The sequence below is a fragment of the Tinamus guttatus genome, unplaced genomic scaffold (genome assembly GCF_059628265.1).
Source record: "Tinamus guttatus ecotype Peru unplaced genomic scaffold, ASM5962826v1 Tinamus_guttatus_pri_ptg000026l, whole genome shotgun sequence".
Taxonomy (NCBI): Eukaryota; Metazoa; Chordata; class Aves; order Tinamiformes; family Tinamidae; genus Tinamus; species Tinamus guttatus.
Genome location: NW_028288560.1, coordinates 1,030,524 through 1,052,522, shown reverse-complemented (window position 1 = coordinate 1,052,522; position 21,999 = coordinate 1,030,524). Strand labels below are relative to the sequence as shown.

The 21,999-nt window shown below is 43.5% G+C and overlaps 1 protein-coding gene across 1 annotated transcript in view; it reads right to left on the bottom strand.

Annotated features, from left to right (window-relative positions):
• Positions 1 to 11,642: 11,642 nt before the first annotated feature.
• Positions 11,643 to 21,999, bottom strand: part of MAPKAPK3 (MAPK activated protein kinase 3) — a 35,069-nt gene continuing 24,712 nt past the window's right edge. The window contains exons 5-10 of the mRNA XM_088527173.1: positions 20,542 to 20,668; positions 18,929 to 19,004; positions 18,582 to 18,706; positions 16,443 to 16,528; positions 14,056 to 14,136; positions 11,643 to 12,648 (exon numbers count right to left, since the gene is read on the bottom strand). Of these exons, the coding sequence (XP_088383299.1) occupies positions 12,490 to 12,648; positions 14,056 to 14,136; positions 16,443 to 16,528; positions 18,582 to 18,706; positions 18,929 to 19,004; positions 20,542 to 20,668 (654 nt within the window). The 3' untranslated portion in view covers positions 11,643 to 12,489. The remainder of the gene's footprint in view (positions 12,649 to 14,055; positions 14,137 to 16,442; positions 16,529 to 18,581; positions 18,707 to 18,928; positions 19,005 to 20,541; positions 20,669 to 21,999) is intronic.

Here is a 21,999-nt window from a genome sequence, read left to right as displayed (position 1 = left end):
CGCGATGGGGACCGGCTGGAGCAGAGCAGCCCTGCGGTACGCTGGGATCGCCTCTCTTCACTGGGAAGCAGATGAAAGATGACTCTGAATTTTTATACCACTACAGGATGAAAAGAAATTCACCTTGGATTCGGGTAAATAGCATGGGCAAAGAGAGACAGGCAACGGATTTCTCTGTGGAAGCCATTTTTCTCATGAATTTATTATTCTGATTGTTCTGTGGGTTCCTGTTAATGCAAATTAATGATTCATGATTGCTTTAAACTTTTGCACTGTTAACTTACTGGATCAGTAACAAGGAATTTACAGCTTCCTCTAGGGAAAGCAGAAGAAACAAGACCCACCAGCATCTACATGGAGGCTTTATGCATTTTATATTTTGTTTTGGTTTTTGGGCACTTCCTATGGGCAAACCATGAATAATTACCCGGACAAATCTTTATACAACATACCAGGTCTCCAGGTACTGATAATAAAAGTGAACATAAAAGACCTCATCTAAAAGCTATAAGTTTTTTTTTTTTTTTTAATGGAACTCGGCTGCAAGCTCTGTACATAGGTTTGCTTATGAGTAAGGGGAAAAATGTTATTTAAAATATGGGCACATCAGCAGCTACCTGCAGTGCAAGATGAGGTGAACTGAACCCCTGTTCCTACGGCTGTGATCTCACTGCAAGACACAGATCTGGTGTCACCGGTGCTCCCACCGGAGCACGCAGCTCTCTGCAGCGTCACCGGAGCTGCCGCGGTCCCGCGTGGAGTTCACGCTGCCTCGCGCATCTGCAACGAACTCGGGAAAAGGGAAACATGGGAATCTTCTGTAGGGCTCACGCAGCCTGAGAGAAGCTGCTTATAACAAGCCTGTTTTATAGCTAAGCAAAGGACGTCCCAGTAAAGCCTTCCTATCTGCTTCTTCCACAAGTAGTAAATACACATGATCTCTTCTTTTTTTAATGTAGACAAATGTTCCTGGACTTTCACTTTAGAGCGGAATGATGAAACTCTTAGGATGGAAATGCATCTGGCAGCACAGCATGGATAGGGCAATTATTAAAAAAGCTTCCAAAAAACTCCAGGAATAAACACCATCCTGAGACTAGATTTTAGGGTCTTTTGAAAGTTCGTTAGTACAGATTTAAGATCATGATTAGACATTTAGTTTACAGCTGGGTCCTAGCTAAAAGGGTATAAAATTCCACTCCACTATTTGCAGAGGAGCTGCAGCAGCAAGAGTTCAAGAACAGCAATGACCTTGAAAAACACAGTATGGGCAGCCTATCCTAAGCACGAATGATTTTACCTTTTCCTGTTTCCATGTAGACCTTTGAGGGAAGGCAAATTACTGCAAACATCCTGTGTGTGTGTGTGTCATCCTGTCACAGCTGATTCCTTTTTATTCTTTTCTGGTGAAGCTGGTCCTCGGAATGTATCTTAGTTGAGATTCTCAGGGACAGAGGGAGTCTGCCTTACTATGTCTGTGTATGTATAAATTCCTTCAGTTGCTAGCATATTCTCTAACTAACCTTAAAACAAAAGGAAGAAATGGTTACACGGTATTTCTGGAGCGTTGCTGCAAACACTTTGGCAGTTTGCTTCCTCTGCAGCTGAAATGGAAGAGCTCTGCTGTTTTTTTCTCCTGTACCACAGAGAGCTGGGACATAGAACGTGATCTCTCAGATGAAAGGTTGTCTTTCAATTAGTGGAAAACTCTGATGAACTGGTAAGCCAAGTACTTTCTACAAATAAACAAAATATTTGTATTATATGCAAGGATGGGGACACCTACAGACCATCTCCGACCCCTGCTAATATCTCCGTGGCAATGACAAATCACACTATTAAACATCAGTTACTAGGCACTGACATTCATTGGCTCAGATACAGACTTTTCTTTAGTGTCAGCTACAAGTTTCTGGCAAAGGTGCAAACTTCAATCAAATGAAAGGGAGGAATGACACGAATTAGTCACGTGAATCCACCTATCTGCACCCTGCTGTTCCAGGAGGTACAATCCTTGTCTCTCTGCGTTTCTGCTTGCTCTAAGGAGACTGAGCTGACACTTGAGGCAGTTACTTCTAAAGAACTTCACTTGTTTGGCAAGAACCGAATTCTTCAGCTTTGGTGTCAGCTGAGACAACCCCACTAAAAAGCTCTAGAAATGTGGCCTTAGGATTCCTCAAGTTCCCCTCTTCCGTGGTGCCTTTCACGCATTCCACATTGTCCCTCCAAACGTCTCCTTTCATCATCTAAGAGAGGAGCTCTGGGGGGGAACTGCGAGTAACCGCTTTGGGATGCAAGGAGCATTTTCCCTCTCTCAACAGGAAGCGATGGCAGCTGCACAAGCCTGGCAGGAGTTGTCCCTTCGGATGGTCTCCAGGCTCAGCAGCAACATTCCCGCTCCCTGGAGAAACAGGGGATGCTCCTGCTCTGCACAGGACTGATCTTAGACCGTCTGCTTGGGTATGAAGCTTAGCTACTCAATGTGACTTTGCTTTATATTCCATACTTTTTGCCTTCCTGCACTGACCTAAATACTGCAATGTTTTGTTTACAAGCTCATCAGGGAACACTGGTTTTGCCCTTGCCCTACATTTCCCTTCCCTGTTTAGCATCTTTAATATATTTCTTTTTTTTTCTTACTCTTGTTATAGAAGTTATTATTTCATGCTAAATATTTTAGTCATTTACTGAAATCTATAGGCTTGTGAAGGGGGCTCATTTTGCGCTGTTTACAGGGTCAGCACTGAATCAATTTATTTACATTATATAAACCACTATTCAAAAAAAATTAAAGAATACTCCTGCTTTGATTCCTGTTTATAAGGCTGAATTTCTTTTAAATAAAAGATCAGGCCGACAGAAAAAAACTGCAGTTTGTCATTTACAAAACAAAGCAAAACTCAGACTCACCTCTTGTGACATCCATTCTCATTCCACTGCCTTTTTGCGCCATCAGACTCTTCCCTCTGCACACCTGCTCTCCATCTCCATTTGTCTGATTAATTATCCTCTCCTCTTCTCTACAGGCTCTGACAAGCTGCTCTTCCTTCTTCAGCTTCATCCCCCTTTTTTTTCTTTTTTGCCTTGTGCAGTTTAAAGCTCCACTGCAGATGCGATGGCTCCCCTCAAAATGAAACTTAATCCAGAATCTACCAATAACAATCTTAAGTAATGATAAATAGAACATCTTGGATAAATACCAATTTTTTAATGGTTTATGAATTGGGAAAGTTGCAAGAGAGGGAGCTGGCTCATGGTTTTAGGTTTTAGTGCAGTTTGTGCTCTCATGGAGAAACAGCCATATTTGGAGAGATGTGTACAACTGCATTATCCACATTATTTCCCTTTAGCTAATGCAGTTACAAGTAATTTTTGTTATAGTTTCAAGCAAATGCTCTGCAGTATTTTCTAAACTTAAAAACCTGAGAAGCACCTATGTGATGTGTTCTTTTTTCTACCTCAGTCTCATATCCTATGGTAGGATATGTTATAATTAATTCCTATCAGGATTTCCTAATTATCCCTCTCTCGTTCCGCTTTCAGTTGGATGAACCTGGCTGAAAATTCCTGCTGTTCAGCCAAAATATACCTGTGCTCCACCACACACAGTTTTTATCATGAAAATGCAGTACGTCTCTATTAGCAAGCGATTCAAAAGTGGAAACAGTCTCCAGAAAGATGGCCCTGGGTGTTGCTTGAGAGGTGCAGCTGCAAAGAGCCCCGACGGGCCCGTGTTAGAAGCGCAGCTGCGATAGCGTCGCTCGGGGCGCAGCTTCCCTCTCTGCCCGAAATTCCTTACGTGACCTTTCCAAGTCTGCCAGCTGCAGATTCTCAAAGGTCAATAAGCACTGGAATATCTTGGAAGTAACAGCAGTGTCGCTACTCTACCCTGAGCACTTTGGAGGAGTGGCGAGGATTTGAGCATGGGGATGGGATGGGCATTTCAGGGAATTCACAGAGAAGTCTGGAGGTGGTCACAGGCAGAGACACTACGGGTCAGACTCCCCTACCTCGCTCCATTCCTCCTCCTGCTCAAGGCAGGAGATAAAGTCTGCAAATACTTCCAGGTAATCTTGCAGAGTCGTTCAGTAGCACCTGCATAATCCTACTCTCTCACCAGCCATCCTTTTCTTTCATGAAGATCTACTTGCACTGACTAGAAGCCACAGGATCCTTTTGCCCTGAGGGTTTGGCTGTCTTGCCAGAGGCTCCATCCTTCACATTTAGGAAGGAGAACGGAGTCATGTACGTAAGTATGGTGAGATGTGGGTGTCCTGACCAAAAGATTTCGCCTTGCACATCCCACCTACAGTTCTGGTTCCATCTCCCTGCGCATCATGTTATTGCTGCCTGTGAGTCATTTCATTAATCCAGAGAGAACACTAGAAAACAAGTGAATAAACCCTCTGCTTCACAACCTTCTGTCTGCACTATTTACTTCTCCGCTAATGAATGAACAGCTACAAAGCCAGAATTATCCTAATTGGGGACGTTCAAAGGGACATTATCTCCGCTTTGTCAATAGCTGTTGCCTGGGAATACTCTCCAGTGGCAGGGGATGGTCTCTCCATTCCCAACCAGCCTCCAAAGACGACAGTCCAGGAAAGCAGCAGGAGGCCACATATGTTCAAGTTGAAAAGGAGAGCACAGGACTCTTCTACAGGACTGCACCTTTCATATAAGGATAAAAATAAAATGAATAGGAGAAATCTGAGCAGAGTTCTGATGCTGGACACAGGATCTGGTCCCCAGCTGTGTAAGGACAAAACTCCTTTAAACATCCCGTGCTGATACTCAGCACACACTCAGGTTTTGGAGTTCACTGCGTCTGCCCGGATTGGGCTGCTCATTTATCACAAACATGGTCTGAAACGTCCTAGTCTCCCTTCATAAATTTTACAGCTGGCGCAGTGGTCCTATAGGTAGTGACAAGAACAAAAATAGTGGAGGAAGGACTAACTGAGGAACAAATTGCCCTCTAATGGAGGAATTAAAGGAATTCAAGGTCTAATTTCTGCCATTATGGAGACCTGGGTTCTGCTCCCCCTTGCAGCCCCACACTGACACCAAGTCTGACCCTGGGGCAGGAACAGGGACAGCTGAAGCACGGCTCCGTGCAGCCCACGCAGCTTCTCGGTTCTCTTCCGACTCACAAGCACACCTCATTCTTCTGCTGCCTCTTCTGCAAGCGTTACACCGAGTTAAACCTCAGGCCTCTTACGTGAAACACCCTAAGGTGTTCAATAATTCCCTGTCATCCGGCAGGAAAGAATATTGCACCCTTTCTTCATAAGGTCACCATGCAAAGCATGCAGAAGGCACTCTAAATAACATCCAGGATACTGGGAATAACTTCAAAAACTAAGTGGGAGGGCAAATCTGCTTGTGCTCCTCAAATACTCCTCCTCCTTTGGTGTTATACAGGCTAAAATTCACAAACAGGCCAAAAGACATGAAACAACACAGCATTTACAGGCAGCCTCGACACAGAGATTTCTGCCATGCAAACACAGAAGACTCGTGCATTAAAAAAAAAGCATCGGCAGAATTATTTTTTGATTAATAGAAATTTAAATTAAATTTCACCTTTCATGTATGGAGTAGTTAATTCCAATCAAGCAAGCTCAAGGTTTTCAGTTGCCTGGGTAAGACTAATTAGATTCTTCTGCATTATTAGTTCAACATATTTAATCATACATGGTACACAAACATCAACTTCCTTTTTTAAGTCTTCAGTGAAATCATTTTCTAATTTCAAGAACATGATGCACCTCAAAGGCAAATACATGATTTCAGGAGTACTACACAGAAAAATTCCAGCCTTAAAAAAAAATTTGTAAGATGAGTTTACTTAGTACAAATCATCATCACCTAGATTTTATGTAGAAAATAAGCTACACTTCATGTTAAGTTGAAATTATGAAAAGAAGGTTGGGGAGGATGACTTTACCTATGCTATAAAAGCAAACAATATTAACATACTAAAGGAATCTCTTATTATTGCAAGATTCCTGCCAGCCAAGCACATAATGTGACAACCTGACATGAAGGAGGTCTGGGGTGGCAGCACCAGGTGCCTCGACAGCTGTGTGCTCCTAGAGCTAACGACTTTTAACTGTTGTTCTTGAGAAACAGCTCAGAAAACAACTTTGTGCAAGAGTGACAAATTCAGCTACAGAACATTTGATGGCTCTATCTAGTGCCAGCCCAGGTTACAGCTGGATGCAGACGATCTGTTATGTAATACAGAGGTAGACCTAGCTGAGTCACTTTAAATCAGGAAATTCTATTCCTTCCTACTCCTCACATTTTAAATATCCCATAGCAAAAAGCTTCTACAGGATTTCTTTTTTAAAATGCATACATATAAGAAGTGATACACGGCATTCAAGTACTTCCCCAAAAAGTCCCCAAGAATTCCTGGCAGGGTAAAATAGAACAGATTACCAAAACTGAGAAGGAAAAGAAAACCATAGGAGTTAACGGACAGACCACTAGTCGATCTTATTCTACTCTTTGTTGTAAAATGAAGTATTCCACTGTGGTTTTAAAAGTCAGAAGAGGGAAATAAAAGTGTTTCTACTGTAAGTGGCTACTTATCAGTGGGAAAATGTAGCAGCAACATCAAGTAACAATTTTATGGTAATTGAATGGTGACTGAAAAAGTTTGCAATCCCACAGGAAATGGGATTTTAAAATATGCGAATTTCCTACAGAATTGAAATTACTTATTCTGAATAAAGGGGAAAATCTCCACAGTTCAAAACATCCCACGCAGGAGCGGCAAGGGTTGATGGTACAGCTCCCACCTGCACATTTGCCACAGCACCACGACAAAGGAAGCGCTTCAACCTCTGGAGGGATCCTCCATGGCAAACTGCTGGGCTACCTCCAACGACAGCCACCTAGAAATGCTGAAGAATTTACCCTCAAACCATTCTCAAACAGGCAGACACCACACTGTGTCCCAGCCTGCCCGGTTCCTCGTGAAGCTTTTGTATTGCCTCAGATGCAGGAGAGTCATGTTGTAGCAGGAGGAGTTTTGCACAGCACAGGGACATTATTCCTACCATTTCCTTACTGCTCGTGCCCTTCCTCCTCACCACATCAGGAGGTGGATTTCTCCTGCCAGTGCGTATTCCTTGAAGATCTTCCATACTTTGAACTACCACAAGAGGTTCAGAGGACAGAGAAGACGAGCAGAAGAGGAGTTTGCACCATGAAACATGTTAACCTTGAGACAACTCCTGAGGTTTTTATGCAAGACAGAAGTCATAGGCAGTGAGGAGCTGCAAGACACAAATGCAAAGTCTCTGAAAGCAGAACAGATTTAGCCTCATCTTTTCAAGCATCTCCCTTTGAAAGCAAAAAGGGAGATCGCTCAGACAACGAGGACAGAGCAGAAGTTAAGCAGCAAAATATATCTCTTATTAGCTGTTCCTACAAAAGACCTATTTATTCAAAAGTCTCATTTATAAACATCAAACCCAGCCTTACTTTGGATTACCTCAGGGAAAAGAAAAAAAAAGGAGTATGTGTTGTATATCCATCTTTAGGGAAACTTAATTATTTCTGAATGCAGAAAATTGCTCTGGGTTGGAGCAGCAGCTAATGCCCCAACCAGAATTTCCTTGATCATTACCCAAGCAGTAGCATTTTCAGTTTAACAACCTGAATTCTCCTCCCCCACCAGTATTTCTTTCCTAACACATTCCATTCTAATTTTAGTCTTTTGAGAAGTTTCTTTTCCAGATCAACCCACTCTTTTCCACATTTAAATAATTTTCATTTTTTTAAAGAGCTCGGCTTTAGCAGGTGTTTCAGTAGCTAGGCAATAAGAAATGTCTCTTGAGAACATTCTTCCAAGTTTCCCAAATGGATATAGCCTGGAAGTTTCAGAAGAATAGTATCAGGCAAAATAACCATGCTATTTAATTTCAAAAATTTGAATATAACTCATTAAAAAAAAAAAAAAAACTATTTCCAGCATCCCTCTCAAGAAGAAAAAGCACTTATGCTCTTTGTTAATGCAAAAAGGGGGTGTGTTAAGACGTAGTTGCAATGCTGGCAATACCTGTAATTAACTTGAATGTAGTAAAATTCAATAAAAATAATTTTAGAAGCTTAACAGGGAAGAAAATGGTGCAACTCCTCCTTTTTTTTTTTTTTTTTTTTTTGAATAACTTAGCTGCAGAGCAGCCCCAGGATCAAGACTGTGAGCAGATTTGCAACCATGAACCAAGTAGCTGCATTCTAGAGTGGGGAACTGTGCGCTGTCCAGGCAGCCAAGACTTGACAGGTAATTTGGACCCCGGAGCCCCAGGCAGCTCAAGGGTGGTTATTATCCGATTGAGAAGCCAAACTGAAGCAAGGCCGAGATGTTTTCATGAACAACACCCCTTCTCAGACAAAACAGCCCGGTCCCGATGCTGCCTCCAGCTGTGTGAAGCTGCAGCTGGTCTCCTGCTGCCCCACACGTGCCGCGACACAGCGCGCTCCCTTTGCACCCACAGCCCTCCGGGGAAGCCTGCGGACAGCGATGCCTCTGCCTTTGCGCCGTCAGGGCAGACCCCGCGTCGCCGGCACCTGTTGGAACACAGGGCTGGCCATTTTGGGAAAACAGAAGTTAACAGCACGCACTGTTCACAGATTTATCAACGCAGGAATTCACCTACAGCCACAGATCTTTGCTGAGCTTCCACATTTCCCCAGGGTGCAGGAGCATCTTCCACTTCCAGCAGTAAAAAAAGCTGTAATAAAAAGCTGAATCTATCCTAGTAGGTCAGTGCAGAGGTAGCACCTGCAGTAAAAAAATCACCTGGCATGTGATACAACAGCAGCCGTGCCCTGTGTTATTTTTCCGTATGATATACCATTTCCATTTCCTACTCCCTTTGCCCCATTAACTTCTTCCAACCTCTCCGACCATAAAAACTTCCTATTTTGAAACTGCAGTCAGTACTCAAAGTTTTCTTCGATGGTGCAAAGCTTCCTGGGAAATGTTTCTTCAGCATTGTTTTAAACCTAGGAATGCAGTTTTCCAGAGGTGAGATGTGCTTAAGTATCTGCCTAAAGCAAAACAGCTTGTCAGCTTGCAAGAGCGTTTAACAGCATTTTTATCTTTTACACTATGTGGCCACTGCCTTCCACTGTTGCTGCTCTTTCCTCCTGTTAAGGCTTCCCACAGCGAGCTGCATCCCCAGGCCGAGCATGCAAACCTCCCGGAGCACCTGAACGCGGACTAAGGCCTCCTCCCACCGCGAGCACAGTTTAACGCGCACGTTTCTGCTTGCATAGGTGAATATTTAAGAGCTTCCCCTCTCTCCTCCTGCTTGCTATAGTGGCCTTTTCTCTAAGGCGCCTTTGAGCATGGACCGAATAAAGGCTGAACAGGAAAAGAGGACAAGAAATGAGAGCAGGCGGCACTCCCGTTATCCCTCGTGTCAGGCAAGTCAGAAGCTGTTACATAATTTGGCCTCCAGACCCAGGCCCGCAGCTCCCACAGCGTGAGCCATCGCTGCGGGCGGGAGCTGCACGCTGCCCTCCCGCAGCGAAAATAAATAGCTCTTGCAACGCACGCGGTCCTCGCAGGCGCCTCCCTCCCTGCGGCCTCTCCCTTGGCCGCTGTTTCCCCGCTCCGCGGGGCGGGTGGATCCGCAGGACGCGGAGCAGCGCGGGGCGCGGGGCTGCTCCGCCGGCGCCACACGAGGCGCCACAGCTGGGCGGGAAACGGCGGCGCGGCCCGCGGGGCCCCCGGCGGGCGCTGCGCGGCGCCGCGGCCGGTAGGTGGCGCCGCACCCGCGGGCAGCGCCGCGCGCGCCCGGGGCGGCGTTTGGTGCATGCGGCACCAAGAGCGATACCCATCAAAAATATAGAACCTGGCTTTACATATATATATATATATATATATATATATAAAACACTATATATAATATACATATAGATTATATATATATAGGCTTCCAGTTGCTTAAATAAGTATTATAAGTATTTTATATATATATATAACAGAAGGCAGCTGTGTTGCCCATGGTTTCAGTCCCGGGTGTGCAGCAGCAGGGCACAAGGCTCGGGACAGCCCTGGCTGCTGCCTCCCAGGAGCTGCCGCCTCTCCTCTGGAAGGCGGCCCCAAGCCCTGCTCCAAACACACCTGCCCGCTCCTCTGGGCCCTGCCTTCCTGGAGCTCCTCGGGGCCCTGCGGCGCTTGGCCGGAGTCGCCCAGGCTGGTTGCTGCAGGATAGAGCGCAAAGCGTTAGTGTGAATTTAATGCAGCAGGAAGACCCTGCCCTGGGGAACGGAAAACAAGGCAGACACAGGAACATGCCCCAAAGCCCCACGTCGAACCGATGAGAAGGCACCGGCTCTGGGATCACATCATCGCGTTTTACTCGCCTAGCCCTGTTGGGAAGTATGGATCACCCTGATGAGGCATGGGGATGGGAATGCAGGAATGATGCTCTTAGTGCCCTCTAAAATATGGATAAAGGGACTGGGCCTTGGATCCAGGTCTAATCCCTCTCACTGCAGCCTGGATAAGTCACAGCGCTCTGTTGTATTATCATTTACAGCTGGTGAGTAATATTTGCATAGCTTAAAGAAGCAACAGTATAAAAAATAGATCAATATATACTAGGCACTGCAATAACAGATTTATCTAGATAGATAAAACTGAAACACTTAAAAAAATATATCTTTGCTGAGACTGAGTGCTAAGCAAACCCTTGAGAACTTTAAAAGAAAGTCCAAGTTGGGCAGACTTTGAGTGTGAGCAGGATTAACAACTTTCCTTCTCCTCTTCCCCATCACCTTAAACATGGATGTACCTTGCAAAGCAAAGCTGTGCAACATCTCAGCCTCACCAGGGACAGCGGGAGGAAGGAAAGATGGAACGTGGTTTATTAAAACCAGCTTATAAAGCCCTAGGACCAGTTTATAAAGAAGACTGGAGTTTTTTTCCAGTGCTTTGAAGATAGGACCAGACGAGGTCCAAAGATGGGACCAGATAAGGTCCAAAGCTTCAAACAAATCTTTGGTGGAAGTAACAAGCTCCATGTGGCTTTAAGAATCTCCAGATTAGAAGAACTGCATCCTTTCTGGAGCCTTGTTTTCCTTTATATCCTTTTTCTGAGACTATTAACCCATCTGGACTCAGTGCGCCCACCACAAAAGTTCTGCATCGCTGGAAGCACTTGAATTTCATCCCAGACTCTTGTAATACTTTCACAAGTATTTGCTTCACCTCAATTAAGAAACAAAACAAAATACACAGCAAGAGGAAATATTTTGATCACAGAGTAAAACAAGGTAGCAAACCATGACCAGAATACTGTAAAACAGGTATTTAAATTAGAAGAACAAAAAAAATGGTATCCTTGTAGGCAACCTCCCATTAGATGGCAGAATTCTTTGGATCTAGAAACACTGTCAAAACACTGCAAATAAAATAGTAACCCTCTTCTGCTGATCCCAAGGCCCTCCAACTTTGCTCTGAGCAGCAAACTTCAGGCCTGGGACCTGGAGGTCACTACCAGTAGGGACGCTGCCCATCGCAGGGTATTTTTCCTGAACTTCAAGAACAGTCTCTGGCGCCCAGCTGCATGTCCAGTTGCATGCCCTAAAGGTTGTGGCTCCAAGAGGAACACAGCAATTGTCTCTGGAGGGAACTTCTGACTAATTAAATCCTAATTAAAGCTCTTTATATAAAAGTAATGTTTAAATTTAAAAAACATTACAAGTGAGAGATCTAACAGTGGCACGGATAGAACATCATGGTTACAGCTTAGAAAATGAACAGGTTATTAAATGAGAAACTATGATCAACCAGCTCTTCACATAAGACTACATGAAGACGTTATGAAAACACATGGATTTCTTTCCCTACAGCAGCAATAACAGTTGTTCACTGTTTAGGTAATATTCTGTATCTTCAGAAGTTAAGTTTGGAAATACTGGCTGTTCTTACCAATTCTAGCATGAAATGCTAACCAGATGCATCCAAAGTGGAGCTGCACCTGTGCTAGTTTTGTAAAGAGCAATGACATTTCCTTCCTCCTTACTCTGTGCTCATTTCTGAACTCCTACGACCATCCCAGCAGAACACTTGGCTTTTTTTCCACTCCCAAGCTTAGAATGGCTGCAGAAGTCACTCTTGTGGACGGCTGCTAACGCCTCGCGCATTCTTAAGCAGGGACTGCCTCCTGTATTTCTGCTCCTCCAATACAGATACAACCAAACCATAAACATTTCTGGTATTGCTGTGCTTTCCCTAGCAATATGCAGCACAATCACGTCATATAAATTAGCCTTTTAAAGGAAAGCCCTGAATCAAGTCATAAAAACATAATCTTTCACGCTGCCCTCTTTTTGCAGGATGGCTTCTTCACTGTTTCAGTGCCACGGCCTTTGTTGTAGGGCCTGAGGTGATCATACTCATTTTAAATTGCTCCTTTCAGCTTTTACCCTCCACCCACAGGTCCTTGGCTTCTCTCCTCACTGGTTATTGCACCCTGGGGCTGCAGAAGAGGCGCCCGCCTGTTTTTGTTTCTTCCGGCGCTTGTTCAGGAGGCGGTTGTTGGATGTTTTCAAGTCTTTAATTTTCACCTGATCATAGTCCACCCTCATGGTAGCCAACGCGCTGGTCATCTCCTCCTGAAAGAGAGAAAGACCTTTATTTAAAACCCCAAGGCACAGGCACCGCAGCCACTCCACATTCCTGCCAAGAGACAAATGCACTGAGCGCAACCCTGTTATGCTGCAAGCAGAAATAGCTGGGCCCTTTCTCTTGCACTGGACTATGACTAAAGGCTTCGTTCTACTCACAGACTCATTCAGGATGGGCTGTGCAGCCAGCGCGGTGCCTGTGAGCACCCAGGACCACACTCAGCTGGCCTAAATTCCAGCATGTCCCTGGGCCTGGCATTTCTTCCTGGCTGCTGCTGAGTCTGGGCCTCTTAGAGCAGGCAGAGCGCTGCTTCCCCTGCTCTGTTACCAAAGTAGGTTAAGCAGGAACTAGAACAAAGAGTCCACACAAAGTTGTTTCTAAGTATGCGCTGCAAGTTTGAATTTAACGATCCCATGAAGGCTAATCTTAAACTTCTAGAAAGACTAGCAGCAAAAATCCACTTAACTGAATGTCTAAGAATTTACATATTCTAAAAGCTTAGTCCAAGAAGGGAAATAAGGATCACATACTATTGGAATGCCAAAAGCTCAAGGTAGTAATGCATTGAAATGAAGAAGGCCAAGTGAAAATGTCCTCATGACACCTTTGACTTGAGAGGCAAATGTTATTCAGGTCCTCTTTTATTGCTATTTTTTAACCATAATATAGTTTAACAGCTGACACTACACATCAGTGATCTAAATGAAATCAGTAATCACTAGAATACATTACAGAAAAATTGTGGTAATCTACATGCCAAGCACTGTTAAGTGCAGGAAAGTCAGAATTAATTATAAAAAAATATGCCGACCTGACAAAGGCCAGCACGGAAGAATTGAGGCCTGCAAACCACTTTAGTCTGCCCTATAGATTCACTTTGCAGGAAGCATTCAATTGTCATCATTCAAACAGTAGGTGAGGCACTGGACTAGATTAAGAGAAAAACAGATGCATTTTCCCCCCCTTTTTTAATCTCCTACAGCTGTCACAGCAAAACAAGGCTAAGGTTGCTTAATGTTATTTTACAATACAGGAACAGATTAGGAAAGCTGAATGCAGCCTAGCCCTCCGCTCTGCCTTCCTACATTTTCATCATCTCCTTCACTTTAGCTCAATATTCTCCCTTGCATTGCCCCTTCTCTTATGTGGTTACATACAGTGGTTTATGAGGTAGCATCAGTAACACCTTTAATCATAACCATTTTATTTGGTGACATTCTGCTTAGCTGTCTAGCTGTCAGAAGAGACCCAGACAACAGTCTTCCTTTCCATGCAGTTATCACCATACACCACCATCCAAACATCACCTCCAAGGGAATAAGGATCCAAAGAGGCAGCCCTCTCCAGTGTATCATCAGACTTGACTCCAAGAAACCTAACTGGGATTGACTCACCTTCACTTCATCCCAATGGTCTTTATCTTCTTGCAGTACTCGAGCAGTATGAAGAGGAGTTGGTGGCACTGCCATGGATCTCTAGGCAAAAGGATAACATAAAAATGAGTTTTCCGTGAAAACACCCTTAGGAAGTGACTGCTTGTTCTTCAAAGTACATGGTGGTCACAAAACTTATCTGAAATTTCTTTACTGGCCCCCATTCTTCATGCTTTCAAACACCCCCACAAGCTAATATACAGTTACTCTGTATGAGGCAGAAAAGGATTGTAGACTCCATACAATAAAAATGTATGTAAAGAACAAAAGGAGGGAGTTATCGTTTCCTAAACTCTGTTTCCTTTCAGTCCAACCAATTAGCTCCATGTTGTATATATTTTTATGTCCATTTTGTATTTTTAACCATCATTTCATAACTCATTAATCATCACTTTAAAATTGTTAATATGACCTTTTTCTTCTAGCATTTGTACCAGGAGAAATATTCTTCTACACACACATTATCTGACATTACCATTTCATGAGGTCATAAATGTGCCCAAAAGGGGAAATTACACTATTATTCAGAGGAAGGGCTCAGGATCCTGGCACAGTTCAGAAGACAATGCTTTGCTTGAGGTGCTCTTCCACCTAAGACATAAAATTGAGATCTATGCTCACCTATCACGAAAGACCTGTTGAGTTTTTTAATTAGAGTAAGGTATCATTTCTAAAGGCCAAAGCACAGCTCCTTGGCTGGATTCACCACGGATAAAATGGTATTTTTCCCATGCCATAACCCAAACCATGATTTCATTTGGATATTCTACCCTCCTTGTGCTTTCTATCCAAACTTGCTGTCTCATGTGGTGGCACTTCATACAGAGGCAGCTACACATGAACAAAGTCTAAGGAGATACCTGTAGACACCACTGTAAATTAAAGCAATGCTCACACTCCACTGAGCTCACAGTACCACTGTATCAAGTTCTGCAGTGGTTTCAGAAGCAGAAACCATGGCTCCTGCATCCTCTGGAAAAGCAAAATCTGCTGCTCCTGGAGCGTTTGTCCAGCTACAGTATCTAGCTTGGCTCTTTGGTGCAGTCATAGTCTATAGATTTTATCTCTATCTCCTTATTAACTGGTTAAATATTTATTTCGTGTAACAGGCACAGCTGTGGGTGCTGGCTCCCTTAGCTATTAGGCACTCATTCAGTAAAACCCATCCCCTGTTGACCTCCTCCCAAAACACCAGGTCTGAAGACCTCCTTCTTGGCCTTCAGTTATGCTGTATGTATGAGTTCTGATCAGTGGTTACATTTGTATTTGTTTGCAACACTTGGAGAAATTGTCCGAGTTCTCTTCCAATTGTAGAGATTTTTTTGTAAAAATAAGATTTTCAGCTTTCACTATGGAGACATTATCTGCTTCACCAGGATGTTATACAGCTACATTTCAGTGTGTTTCTGAGAGGTGTGAGGTTCTTGGACAACAGACGTTATAGAAATGCTGGCTACGAGGTAGGCCCCTGTTCTGCTCCTTCCTCTGAGGCTCAGCAGTATGGGAGAAAAGGGCAGTCTACAGGACAAGTGATTTTGTTCCTGGCTGATGTTTTACCTGGTCAGTGGGAAACAAGACTAGCCTCCTTTTGGGCACAAATGTAAGAAGAAGGTGAGAAACATAAGCTATTGTTCTGAGTGACATCTACAGAGCAGAGATGATCCCTGAAACTGCCTGCGCACCACCGACCTCAATAACACTTGGGATTGTCGTCTCCTGTTTGAAACAAAAAAATACTCAATTATGAAAAAGGGTCTTTTATTTCCAAAAATGGTTTGAAAGGAAAAGAGAACTAAACCAAACCATCAACTGAAACTTGAACTGGGACTGTAGGCTCTGGACAACCTTATCTGGCAATCTCGCGCCGGGCACTAAGCCGAAAGCCTTGCTGCTTGCACGGGTGCTTCTGAACTCTGCCAAGGCTGAGAGCACCCACTGAGCACGAGGCTCTGCACTCACACGGCTATGCACAGCGGTGCCCGACACCACTAATAATAGCTCTCTGAATCCTACACTGATGAAGTAAGCATGGTTTATTTTTACTATTCTAAAGGGAGTAACACGTGTGTGTGCTGCAGTCAACAGTGACTGCCTCCTCGGAGAAGGTACAGTTATATTTGGCTTTTGCTTACAAGGATGATATTGTGGGTGCCTCTCTGCGTGTCCTCTGGTAACACCAGGAAGAGTTTTGGTTTTGCAGACACACGTACCTTTGTGGAAGGCATTCTAAGTTAATGATGCTGTTAACAGAAATTAACAGAAATCTGCTGTGTTATGTCCAGCTACACTAAGTTCTGCATGTCAGATTTAACATATTGCTCCCTTGTAAAAAACTATATGGAACTCACGTTAATCCAAGGGTGATTCATAAACTGAGAGACTGTCATCCTCTCGGTTGGGTCAGTCTTCAGTAAATGGCGAATCAGCTGCTTGGCTGAAAAACAGGACCAACATGACATGTTGCAGTCTACCACTGTGTTCCCAACTAACCTTGAGAACACAAATACCTGCTGAATGAAGGAAGATAATCTGGCAGAACTCAAAACACCTACCTATTGCTGTTCCCATGTTAAGAAAACACGTACAGCATGGGAGGTTATTATATTTAAAGAGGCAGAACATGAAAACATTCAAAAGGGAAGAGGTAGGAAAGAAAAACACAGGATTTGGGATTCTATCTACACTGCCTATCTCACAAGAACACTGTTTTGAGAGGAAAAACTTGAGAAAAGAGAAACAGCAATAGAAAGCTGCCGTCCAAAAGATAGCAACAAGCCTGATATGATGGGCTGAATGAATGCACGGGCTGATGTTTTGAGAAATGACAGACATCAAAAACTGGCACAGGCCTTGAAAACAAGGACAAGAAACTTCTTTTTGAGAACAGAGAGGCCACTAAAAGGACAACAAAGTCACAGAAATGGATTGCCTAAACAGTCTTTGCAGCAGCTTTCTGTGGACATGTATCTGCCAAGGCCAAAGAAATGAGTACTACGTAACTGAGACATGAGACAATGAGAGTTTGGACAAGAGTTTTAGCTATGTGGATGGACAGGAAAGACTACATCTAAGGGATGTTTTTGTTTTTCCTACAGACTTTACCCTAACTTGCTTAGGGGATCCTACAAAAACTTCAGAATAAGAGTTTTGTTTTAGCAATCCTGAAACTGAAATGACTACAGGTTTGTAAGGAGCTGTCAGAGGTAGAAGTGGAGATTTTGCTTTGGTGATAGAGGTTGTAAAGGAGGTTTACAGCAGAGATTACCCAGAATCTAAAGTGTACAAGGAAACCAAAAGAAGTCAAGTCAGAAGCCTGTAAAGCGACTACAGGAAGTTGCTGGGGAATTCAGTGGAAGTCTCCATAGGTGAGGCAATAAATAAATGATTAGGGAGAGAGAGAAATAAAATCAGAATGGAACAGAAAAAGGGAGGGCAAGAAGAACCTGACTACAGAAGTTGTCTGATCAGCCTGGAGCGGGGCACATGGCAAGCAAAACTTAGCACGTTCAAAGGTTCAAAGGTACAGGCTACCTACCTTAATTGAGACAAACAAAGAGGAATCCTAAAAATTTTTCAACTGAATGCTCACCTATTATTTTAATAACTGCTGTAATATGAACAGGACCCATAGTAGACAGAATATTAAGCCAGAAACTCTTAAACAAAACATTTTTCTTCTTAACGTGCAGTAGTGTAGGTTGTACACCCAGCCATGAGATCCAATGAGGGGCTACAATGCCACACGTCCCAGCACCATCCAATGACACTTGGCTACTGCTCAATGACAGACAAGAAGCAGGTGCTAATACAATTCTAGCAATATAAAAAGGTGTTAGAAAAAAAGATGTGCTTGGGGCTGCTGACATTTCCCTACAAGGTAATTGTCAGGTGAGACTTCCAGTTTATAACACAATCAGAGTGACAGCGGAACAAAAGCACCCACTTTCAAGACACTGGTTTGAATAAATCCAGGCCACAGCTAAACAGCAGCAGTTTTTGTCAATGACTTGCACAAAATAAAGGGATAAATTGTTGGCCTTGATGTCAGTGCTAGCTGGCAAATTTCCACATCACCGAAACGTAGCATGAGCGGTTGCGGCCCTCTCGCTAGCGGGATCAGCAAGGAGGGCAAAAACTGGATGAGTTCTGAGGACAGAGTTTGTCCTTCTTCCATCTCAGCTTGCACTGGAGCTGCCCTGGCAGCCTCCTCTCTGAGCACTAAAGACTTTTGTTTGCAGAGGGTTTAATCTGTGTCTTTCACTAGCTGCATCTTGAAAGAAAGCCTTCTGTAGTCATTTACTTTCTGTAGCACTTAGGTTGCTGGCTAATGTTTGAGTTCCCAGTCTGTCTCTGTATCACCTTACAAAAAATAATTTACATTTCAAAACAGGAAACAAAAAAAGACAGTTTTTTAGAAACGGCCCCATGTAAGCCTTCCCTGTTGCAGAACACCGTGCAAAAACTCAGAGACACGGAGCAGTCAATACCTTCCTCTGACACTTCAGCCCATTCTGGATTGGGAAACCCGTACTGCCCCATCCGAATTCTTCTCTTCATTCCTGGAGAAATGGCTTGTCCAGTGTTGGAGTAGAATGGAGGGAACCCACACAGGCTATAAAAGAAGTATACAGGAAAAGAATATTAAAAGTAGGAAACTTCTTTTCACCTCTTAGGAAGTCCCATACAAGCTTATATTTTTCTGCAGGTTGCACGATGCTAGTGACTAACTCATTCTGAGGGTAAATTTAATAAAAGAGTTACTATTATAGCAATGAAAGAAGGCATAGAAGACCTTTCCTTTCTCTCTTCACCTGGCCTCTTCTCAAATACTTACAGAATATATGTGATGACCCCCAAAGACCACATGTCACATGATTTATCATACTTCTCAGGACCAAGGACTTCTGGGGCTGAGGAGATAAAAAAAGAAGTTAACAGTGTACCATATATTTCCTCTCATCTCTATCACATTGTAAACAGCAGCATATTAATATATCAGATAGTGAAGGCATTAAAAAATGCAACTGATTGCTGGAACTAGGGAGCATTTTCTATGTCAAGTTCCTAAGCACAACTAAGTAGATTTAAAGACGAGGAACAGAGCTGGCAAAATGCCCAAGTCTTCACCTTAGCATCTTCCTGCTCAAGAGAGTACTAAGATGGCAGAAAAGCAGAAGGAGCTATAGCTAAATGTGTACAGGGAGACACAGCACTAAACACGACAGGAGCATGTGTTCCAAAAATCACAATAAAAAGCATCCACTAGAGCTGGGGAAATATTTTTGAACGGTACCTAGGTGGAGTATGTTTGACTCCAGCAACTACAGTTAGCCCCTCTGGAGCACTGTATTCTTCACTAAGTAAAAAAATTATACAGAGATGCATTTAGAAAAGATTTTTCTTTCCCTGGGGCAGGTGAACTGGCAGCGAGCTGACTTTGTAAGGAAAATGATTCTCTAAGAATATGAGCAAACATGCTGGTTTATAAAAAGGTGCTGAGAAAGGAAATGTCAGCCTGTTTGTATAGGAATATAAAGGCATAAAAATATATATGAATAAAGTCTTTACAATTTCATTACTAATTCCATTGTGTGTATGTGTATATGTGTGTGTGTGTATGTATATATAAACACCTCAAATAAACAAAAAAAACCCACACAGAGAGAGAAGCATCAGGAAGACATTGTTGTCACACATACACCTGTACATTACCAAGTACTTTTCATCACCAAAAGCTGTAAATCACCTACCTAGGAGAAGGGAACTCGGTCTTGTCAAACATTAAGCCCTTTTCCTCCCAAATTAATTCCAAGCGCTGACAGCATCGGCCATACCATACGGTGAATGACTAGCAACTCCAAGAACAAAAGGGATATATATACTCTTGGAGTGAGCACAGGACAGTGCAATGTGGCACTCATTACATACTTCCCTCTCCCTGGACAAAATGCGGGCAAAATTTTAGCTGTATTTAAGTCACTTTGGTCTTTTGTTGCCAACCCCTCCATTTACCAGCTTTAGCAAGCTTTACAGTTGGGGGAATACTCTGCCTGTTCTCTTCTATTGCATTAGTTAAGCTAAGGGAACTTTTGCAAGAAAAGAACTAAATGCTATGGAGTTGAAATTATAGCTTGTACAACATCATCCACAGAGGAAACATCAGGATTACGGCAGTGTATTTGGAAGCAACATGTCCTCTCTCATTGCTTCTCATTCCCTTCCACTGTTAAAAAAGTTTCCGCTGCAACCAAGGAAGAAAGAAAGAGGACTCAACTGTACAGGAACCAGTGCAGTTTGGTACTTTGGTTAGGTTGAATCCCACTGAAAATTCTCCAGGGTCCCTTTGTGTGTTATCTCCACAGGAGATTTGTGATCCATTCCTGCCGGCCCATTTCAAGGGAGGATAACAGGCTTGGACACTGAAGAAATACACTTTGGAGCACTCACCCACGTAATAAGGAGTGTAGCAGGGGGTCTGCAGTGCGTTTTGTACTGTGGTTTCTTTGGCAAAGCCGAAGTCTGTGAGTTTGAGTACGGCATCCTTCTCCTTAGATGTGTAAAGTAAGTTTTCAGGCTGAAACACCACCAAGAGAAAGCACAACGAGGTCAGTGAGCAGAGGTCTTTCTATTGAGCTGTAAGGTCAAACCACTCCTGCTTGTGAGGGCCAATTCCAGTGCCTGGGTCTCCTTTCCCTCACATCCCTATCACACTATCCTCTCAGCAGACCGAGGATCAAGATCGTTTTCAGCATGGAATTTACGGGAGTAAATCACAAGGCTCCTGCTGGATCAAATGGGTATCAAATCCCACCTCCTGGAGCCCTCCTCTCGCTCTCTTTACCTACTAGGATTATTCTGTCTGACCTACACCACTTGATCTGACAACTCTTTGTCTGGCATTCAAGTAACTGAGCTAAAGGACAAGAGGAGTCATCAAACAAGCCCTCTACAAGCAACTGACACCACTCCATCAAAATTAACTACTACAGCCAGCAGATCCATCCTGTCCTCTCTCCTCTGTCTCTTGAAACCTGAGCTAGTTCCACACTTGGCCCACAAGCCTCCTTAAAGGCTCTCCAAATCCACAAGTGGCCCAGAGGGAGCCCAGGGATGACCGGACATCCCCAGGCTCTGCAGTTGTTGGGACTTGTTCCCCAGTTTCTCAGGGACAGGGAAGCCCTGTCCTGTTGCCTGCTAATGTTCAAGCTGGACATGAAGAAGCTGGATAGACTACAAAAGTCAGAGGACTGAAGCTCTGCTGAGCAGTTTGTATCATTCCTGTGTCAGTTCACTGAGGGTTTGGAGCTAAGCATTTCAGTTTCTATGGTGGTGCTAGGCAGTGGTACCAGCACAGATCTGCAAAAGTAATCAGATTTTAGTCTCTGAACAGTTAAATCAAAGCTCCTGCTATAATCTCTCTCATACTACATATCTCTAAGCTGTAAGTGACTTGGAGCAGCTACCTTGTCTTCGTTCATGCCATGCATTTGACAGAGCACAGATAAAATTTAACACGACAAAGCCTGTCCAATCTCCCCCAGAAGGTTTGGGGACAAGCGTTAGCTAAATCTAGCACTTAGCTCCATGTGGCAATAATTGGGATCTTCCTATTCTACCAAACATGTACAAACATTATTGACTTGGACTGGGTGCACGGAATTGGCACTGTTCCTTCCATATATGTAGGAATATTATTTCTGCCATAGTACTTCTCCCATACTATTTCTCACGCCCTGAAGTGCTTCTGAAGCACTTTTTTTAGGCAAGTAAAACTCCAAAACTAATAACTGGCAAGGTCTGTAGACAGAGGTACAGCACCTAGAATTAGTTGGCTTCAGGCAAGCTTATTTATGTGTGAATCAACTGGATTTCAAAACAGTGATTTATAGTGATTTCTCCATAATT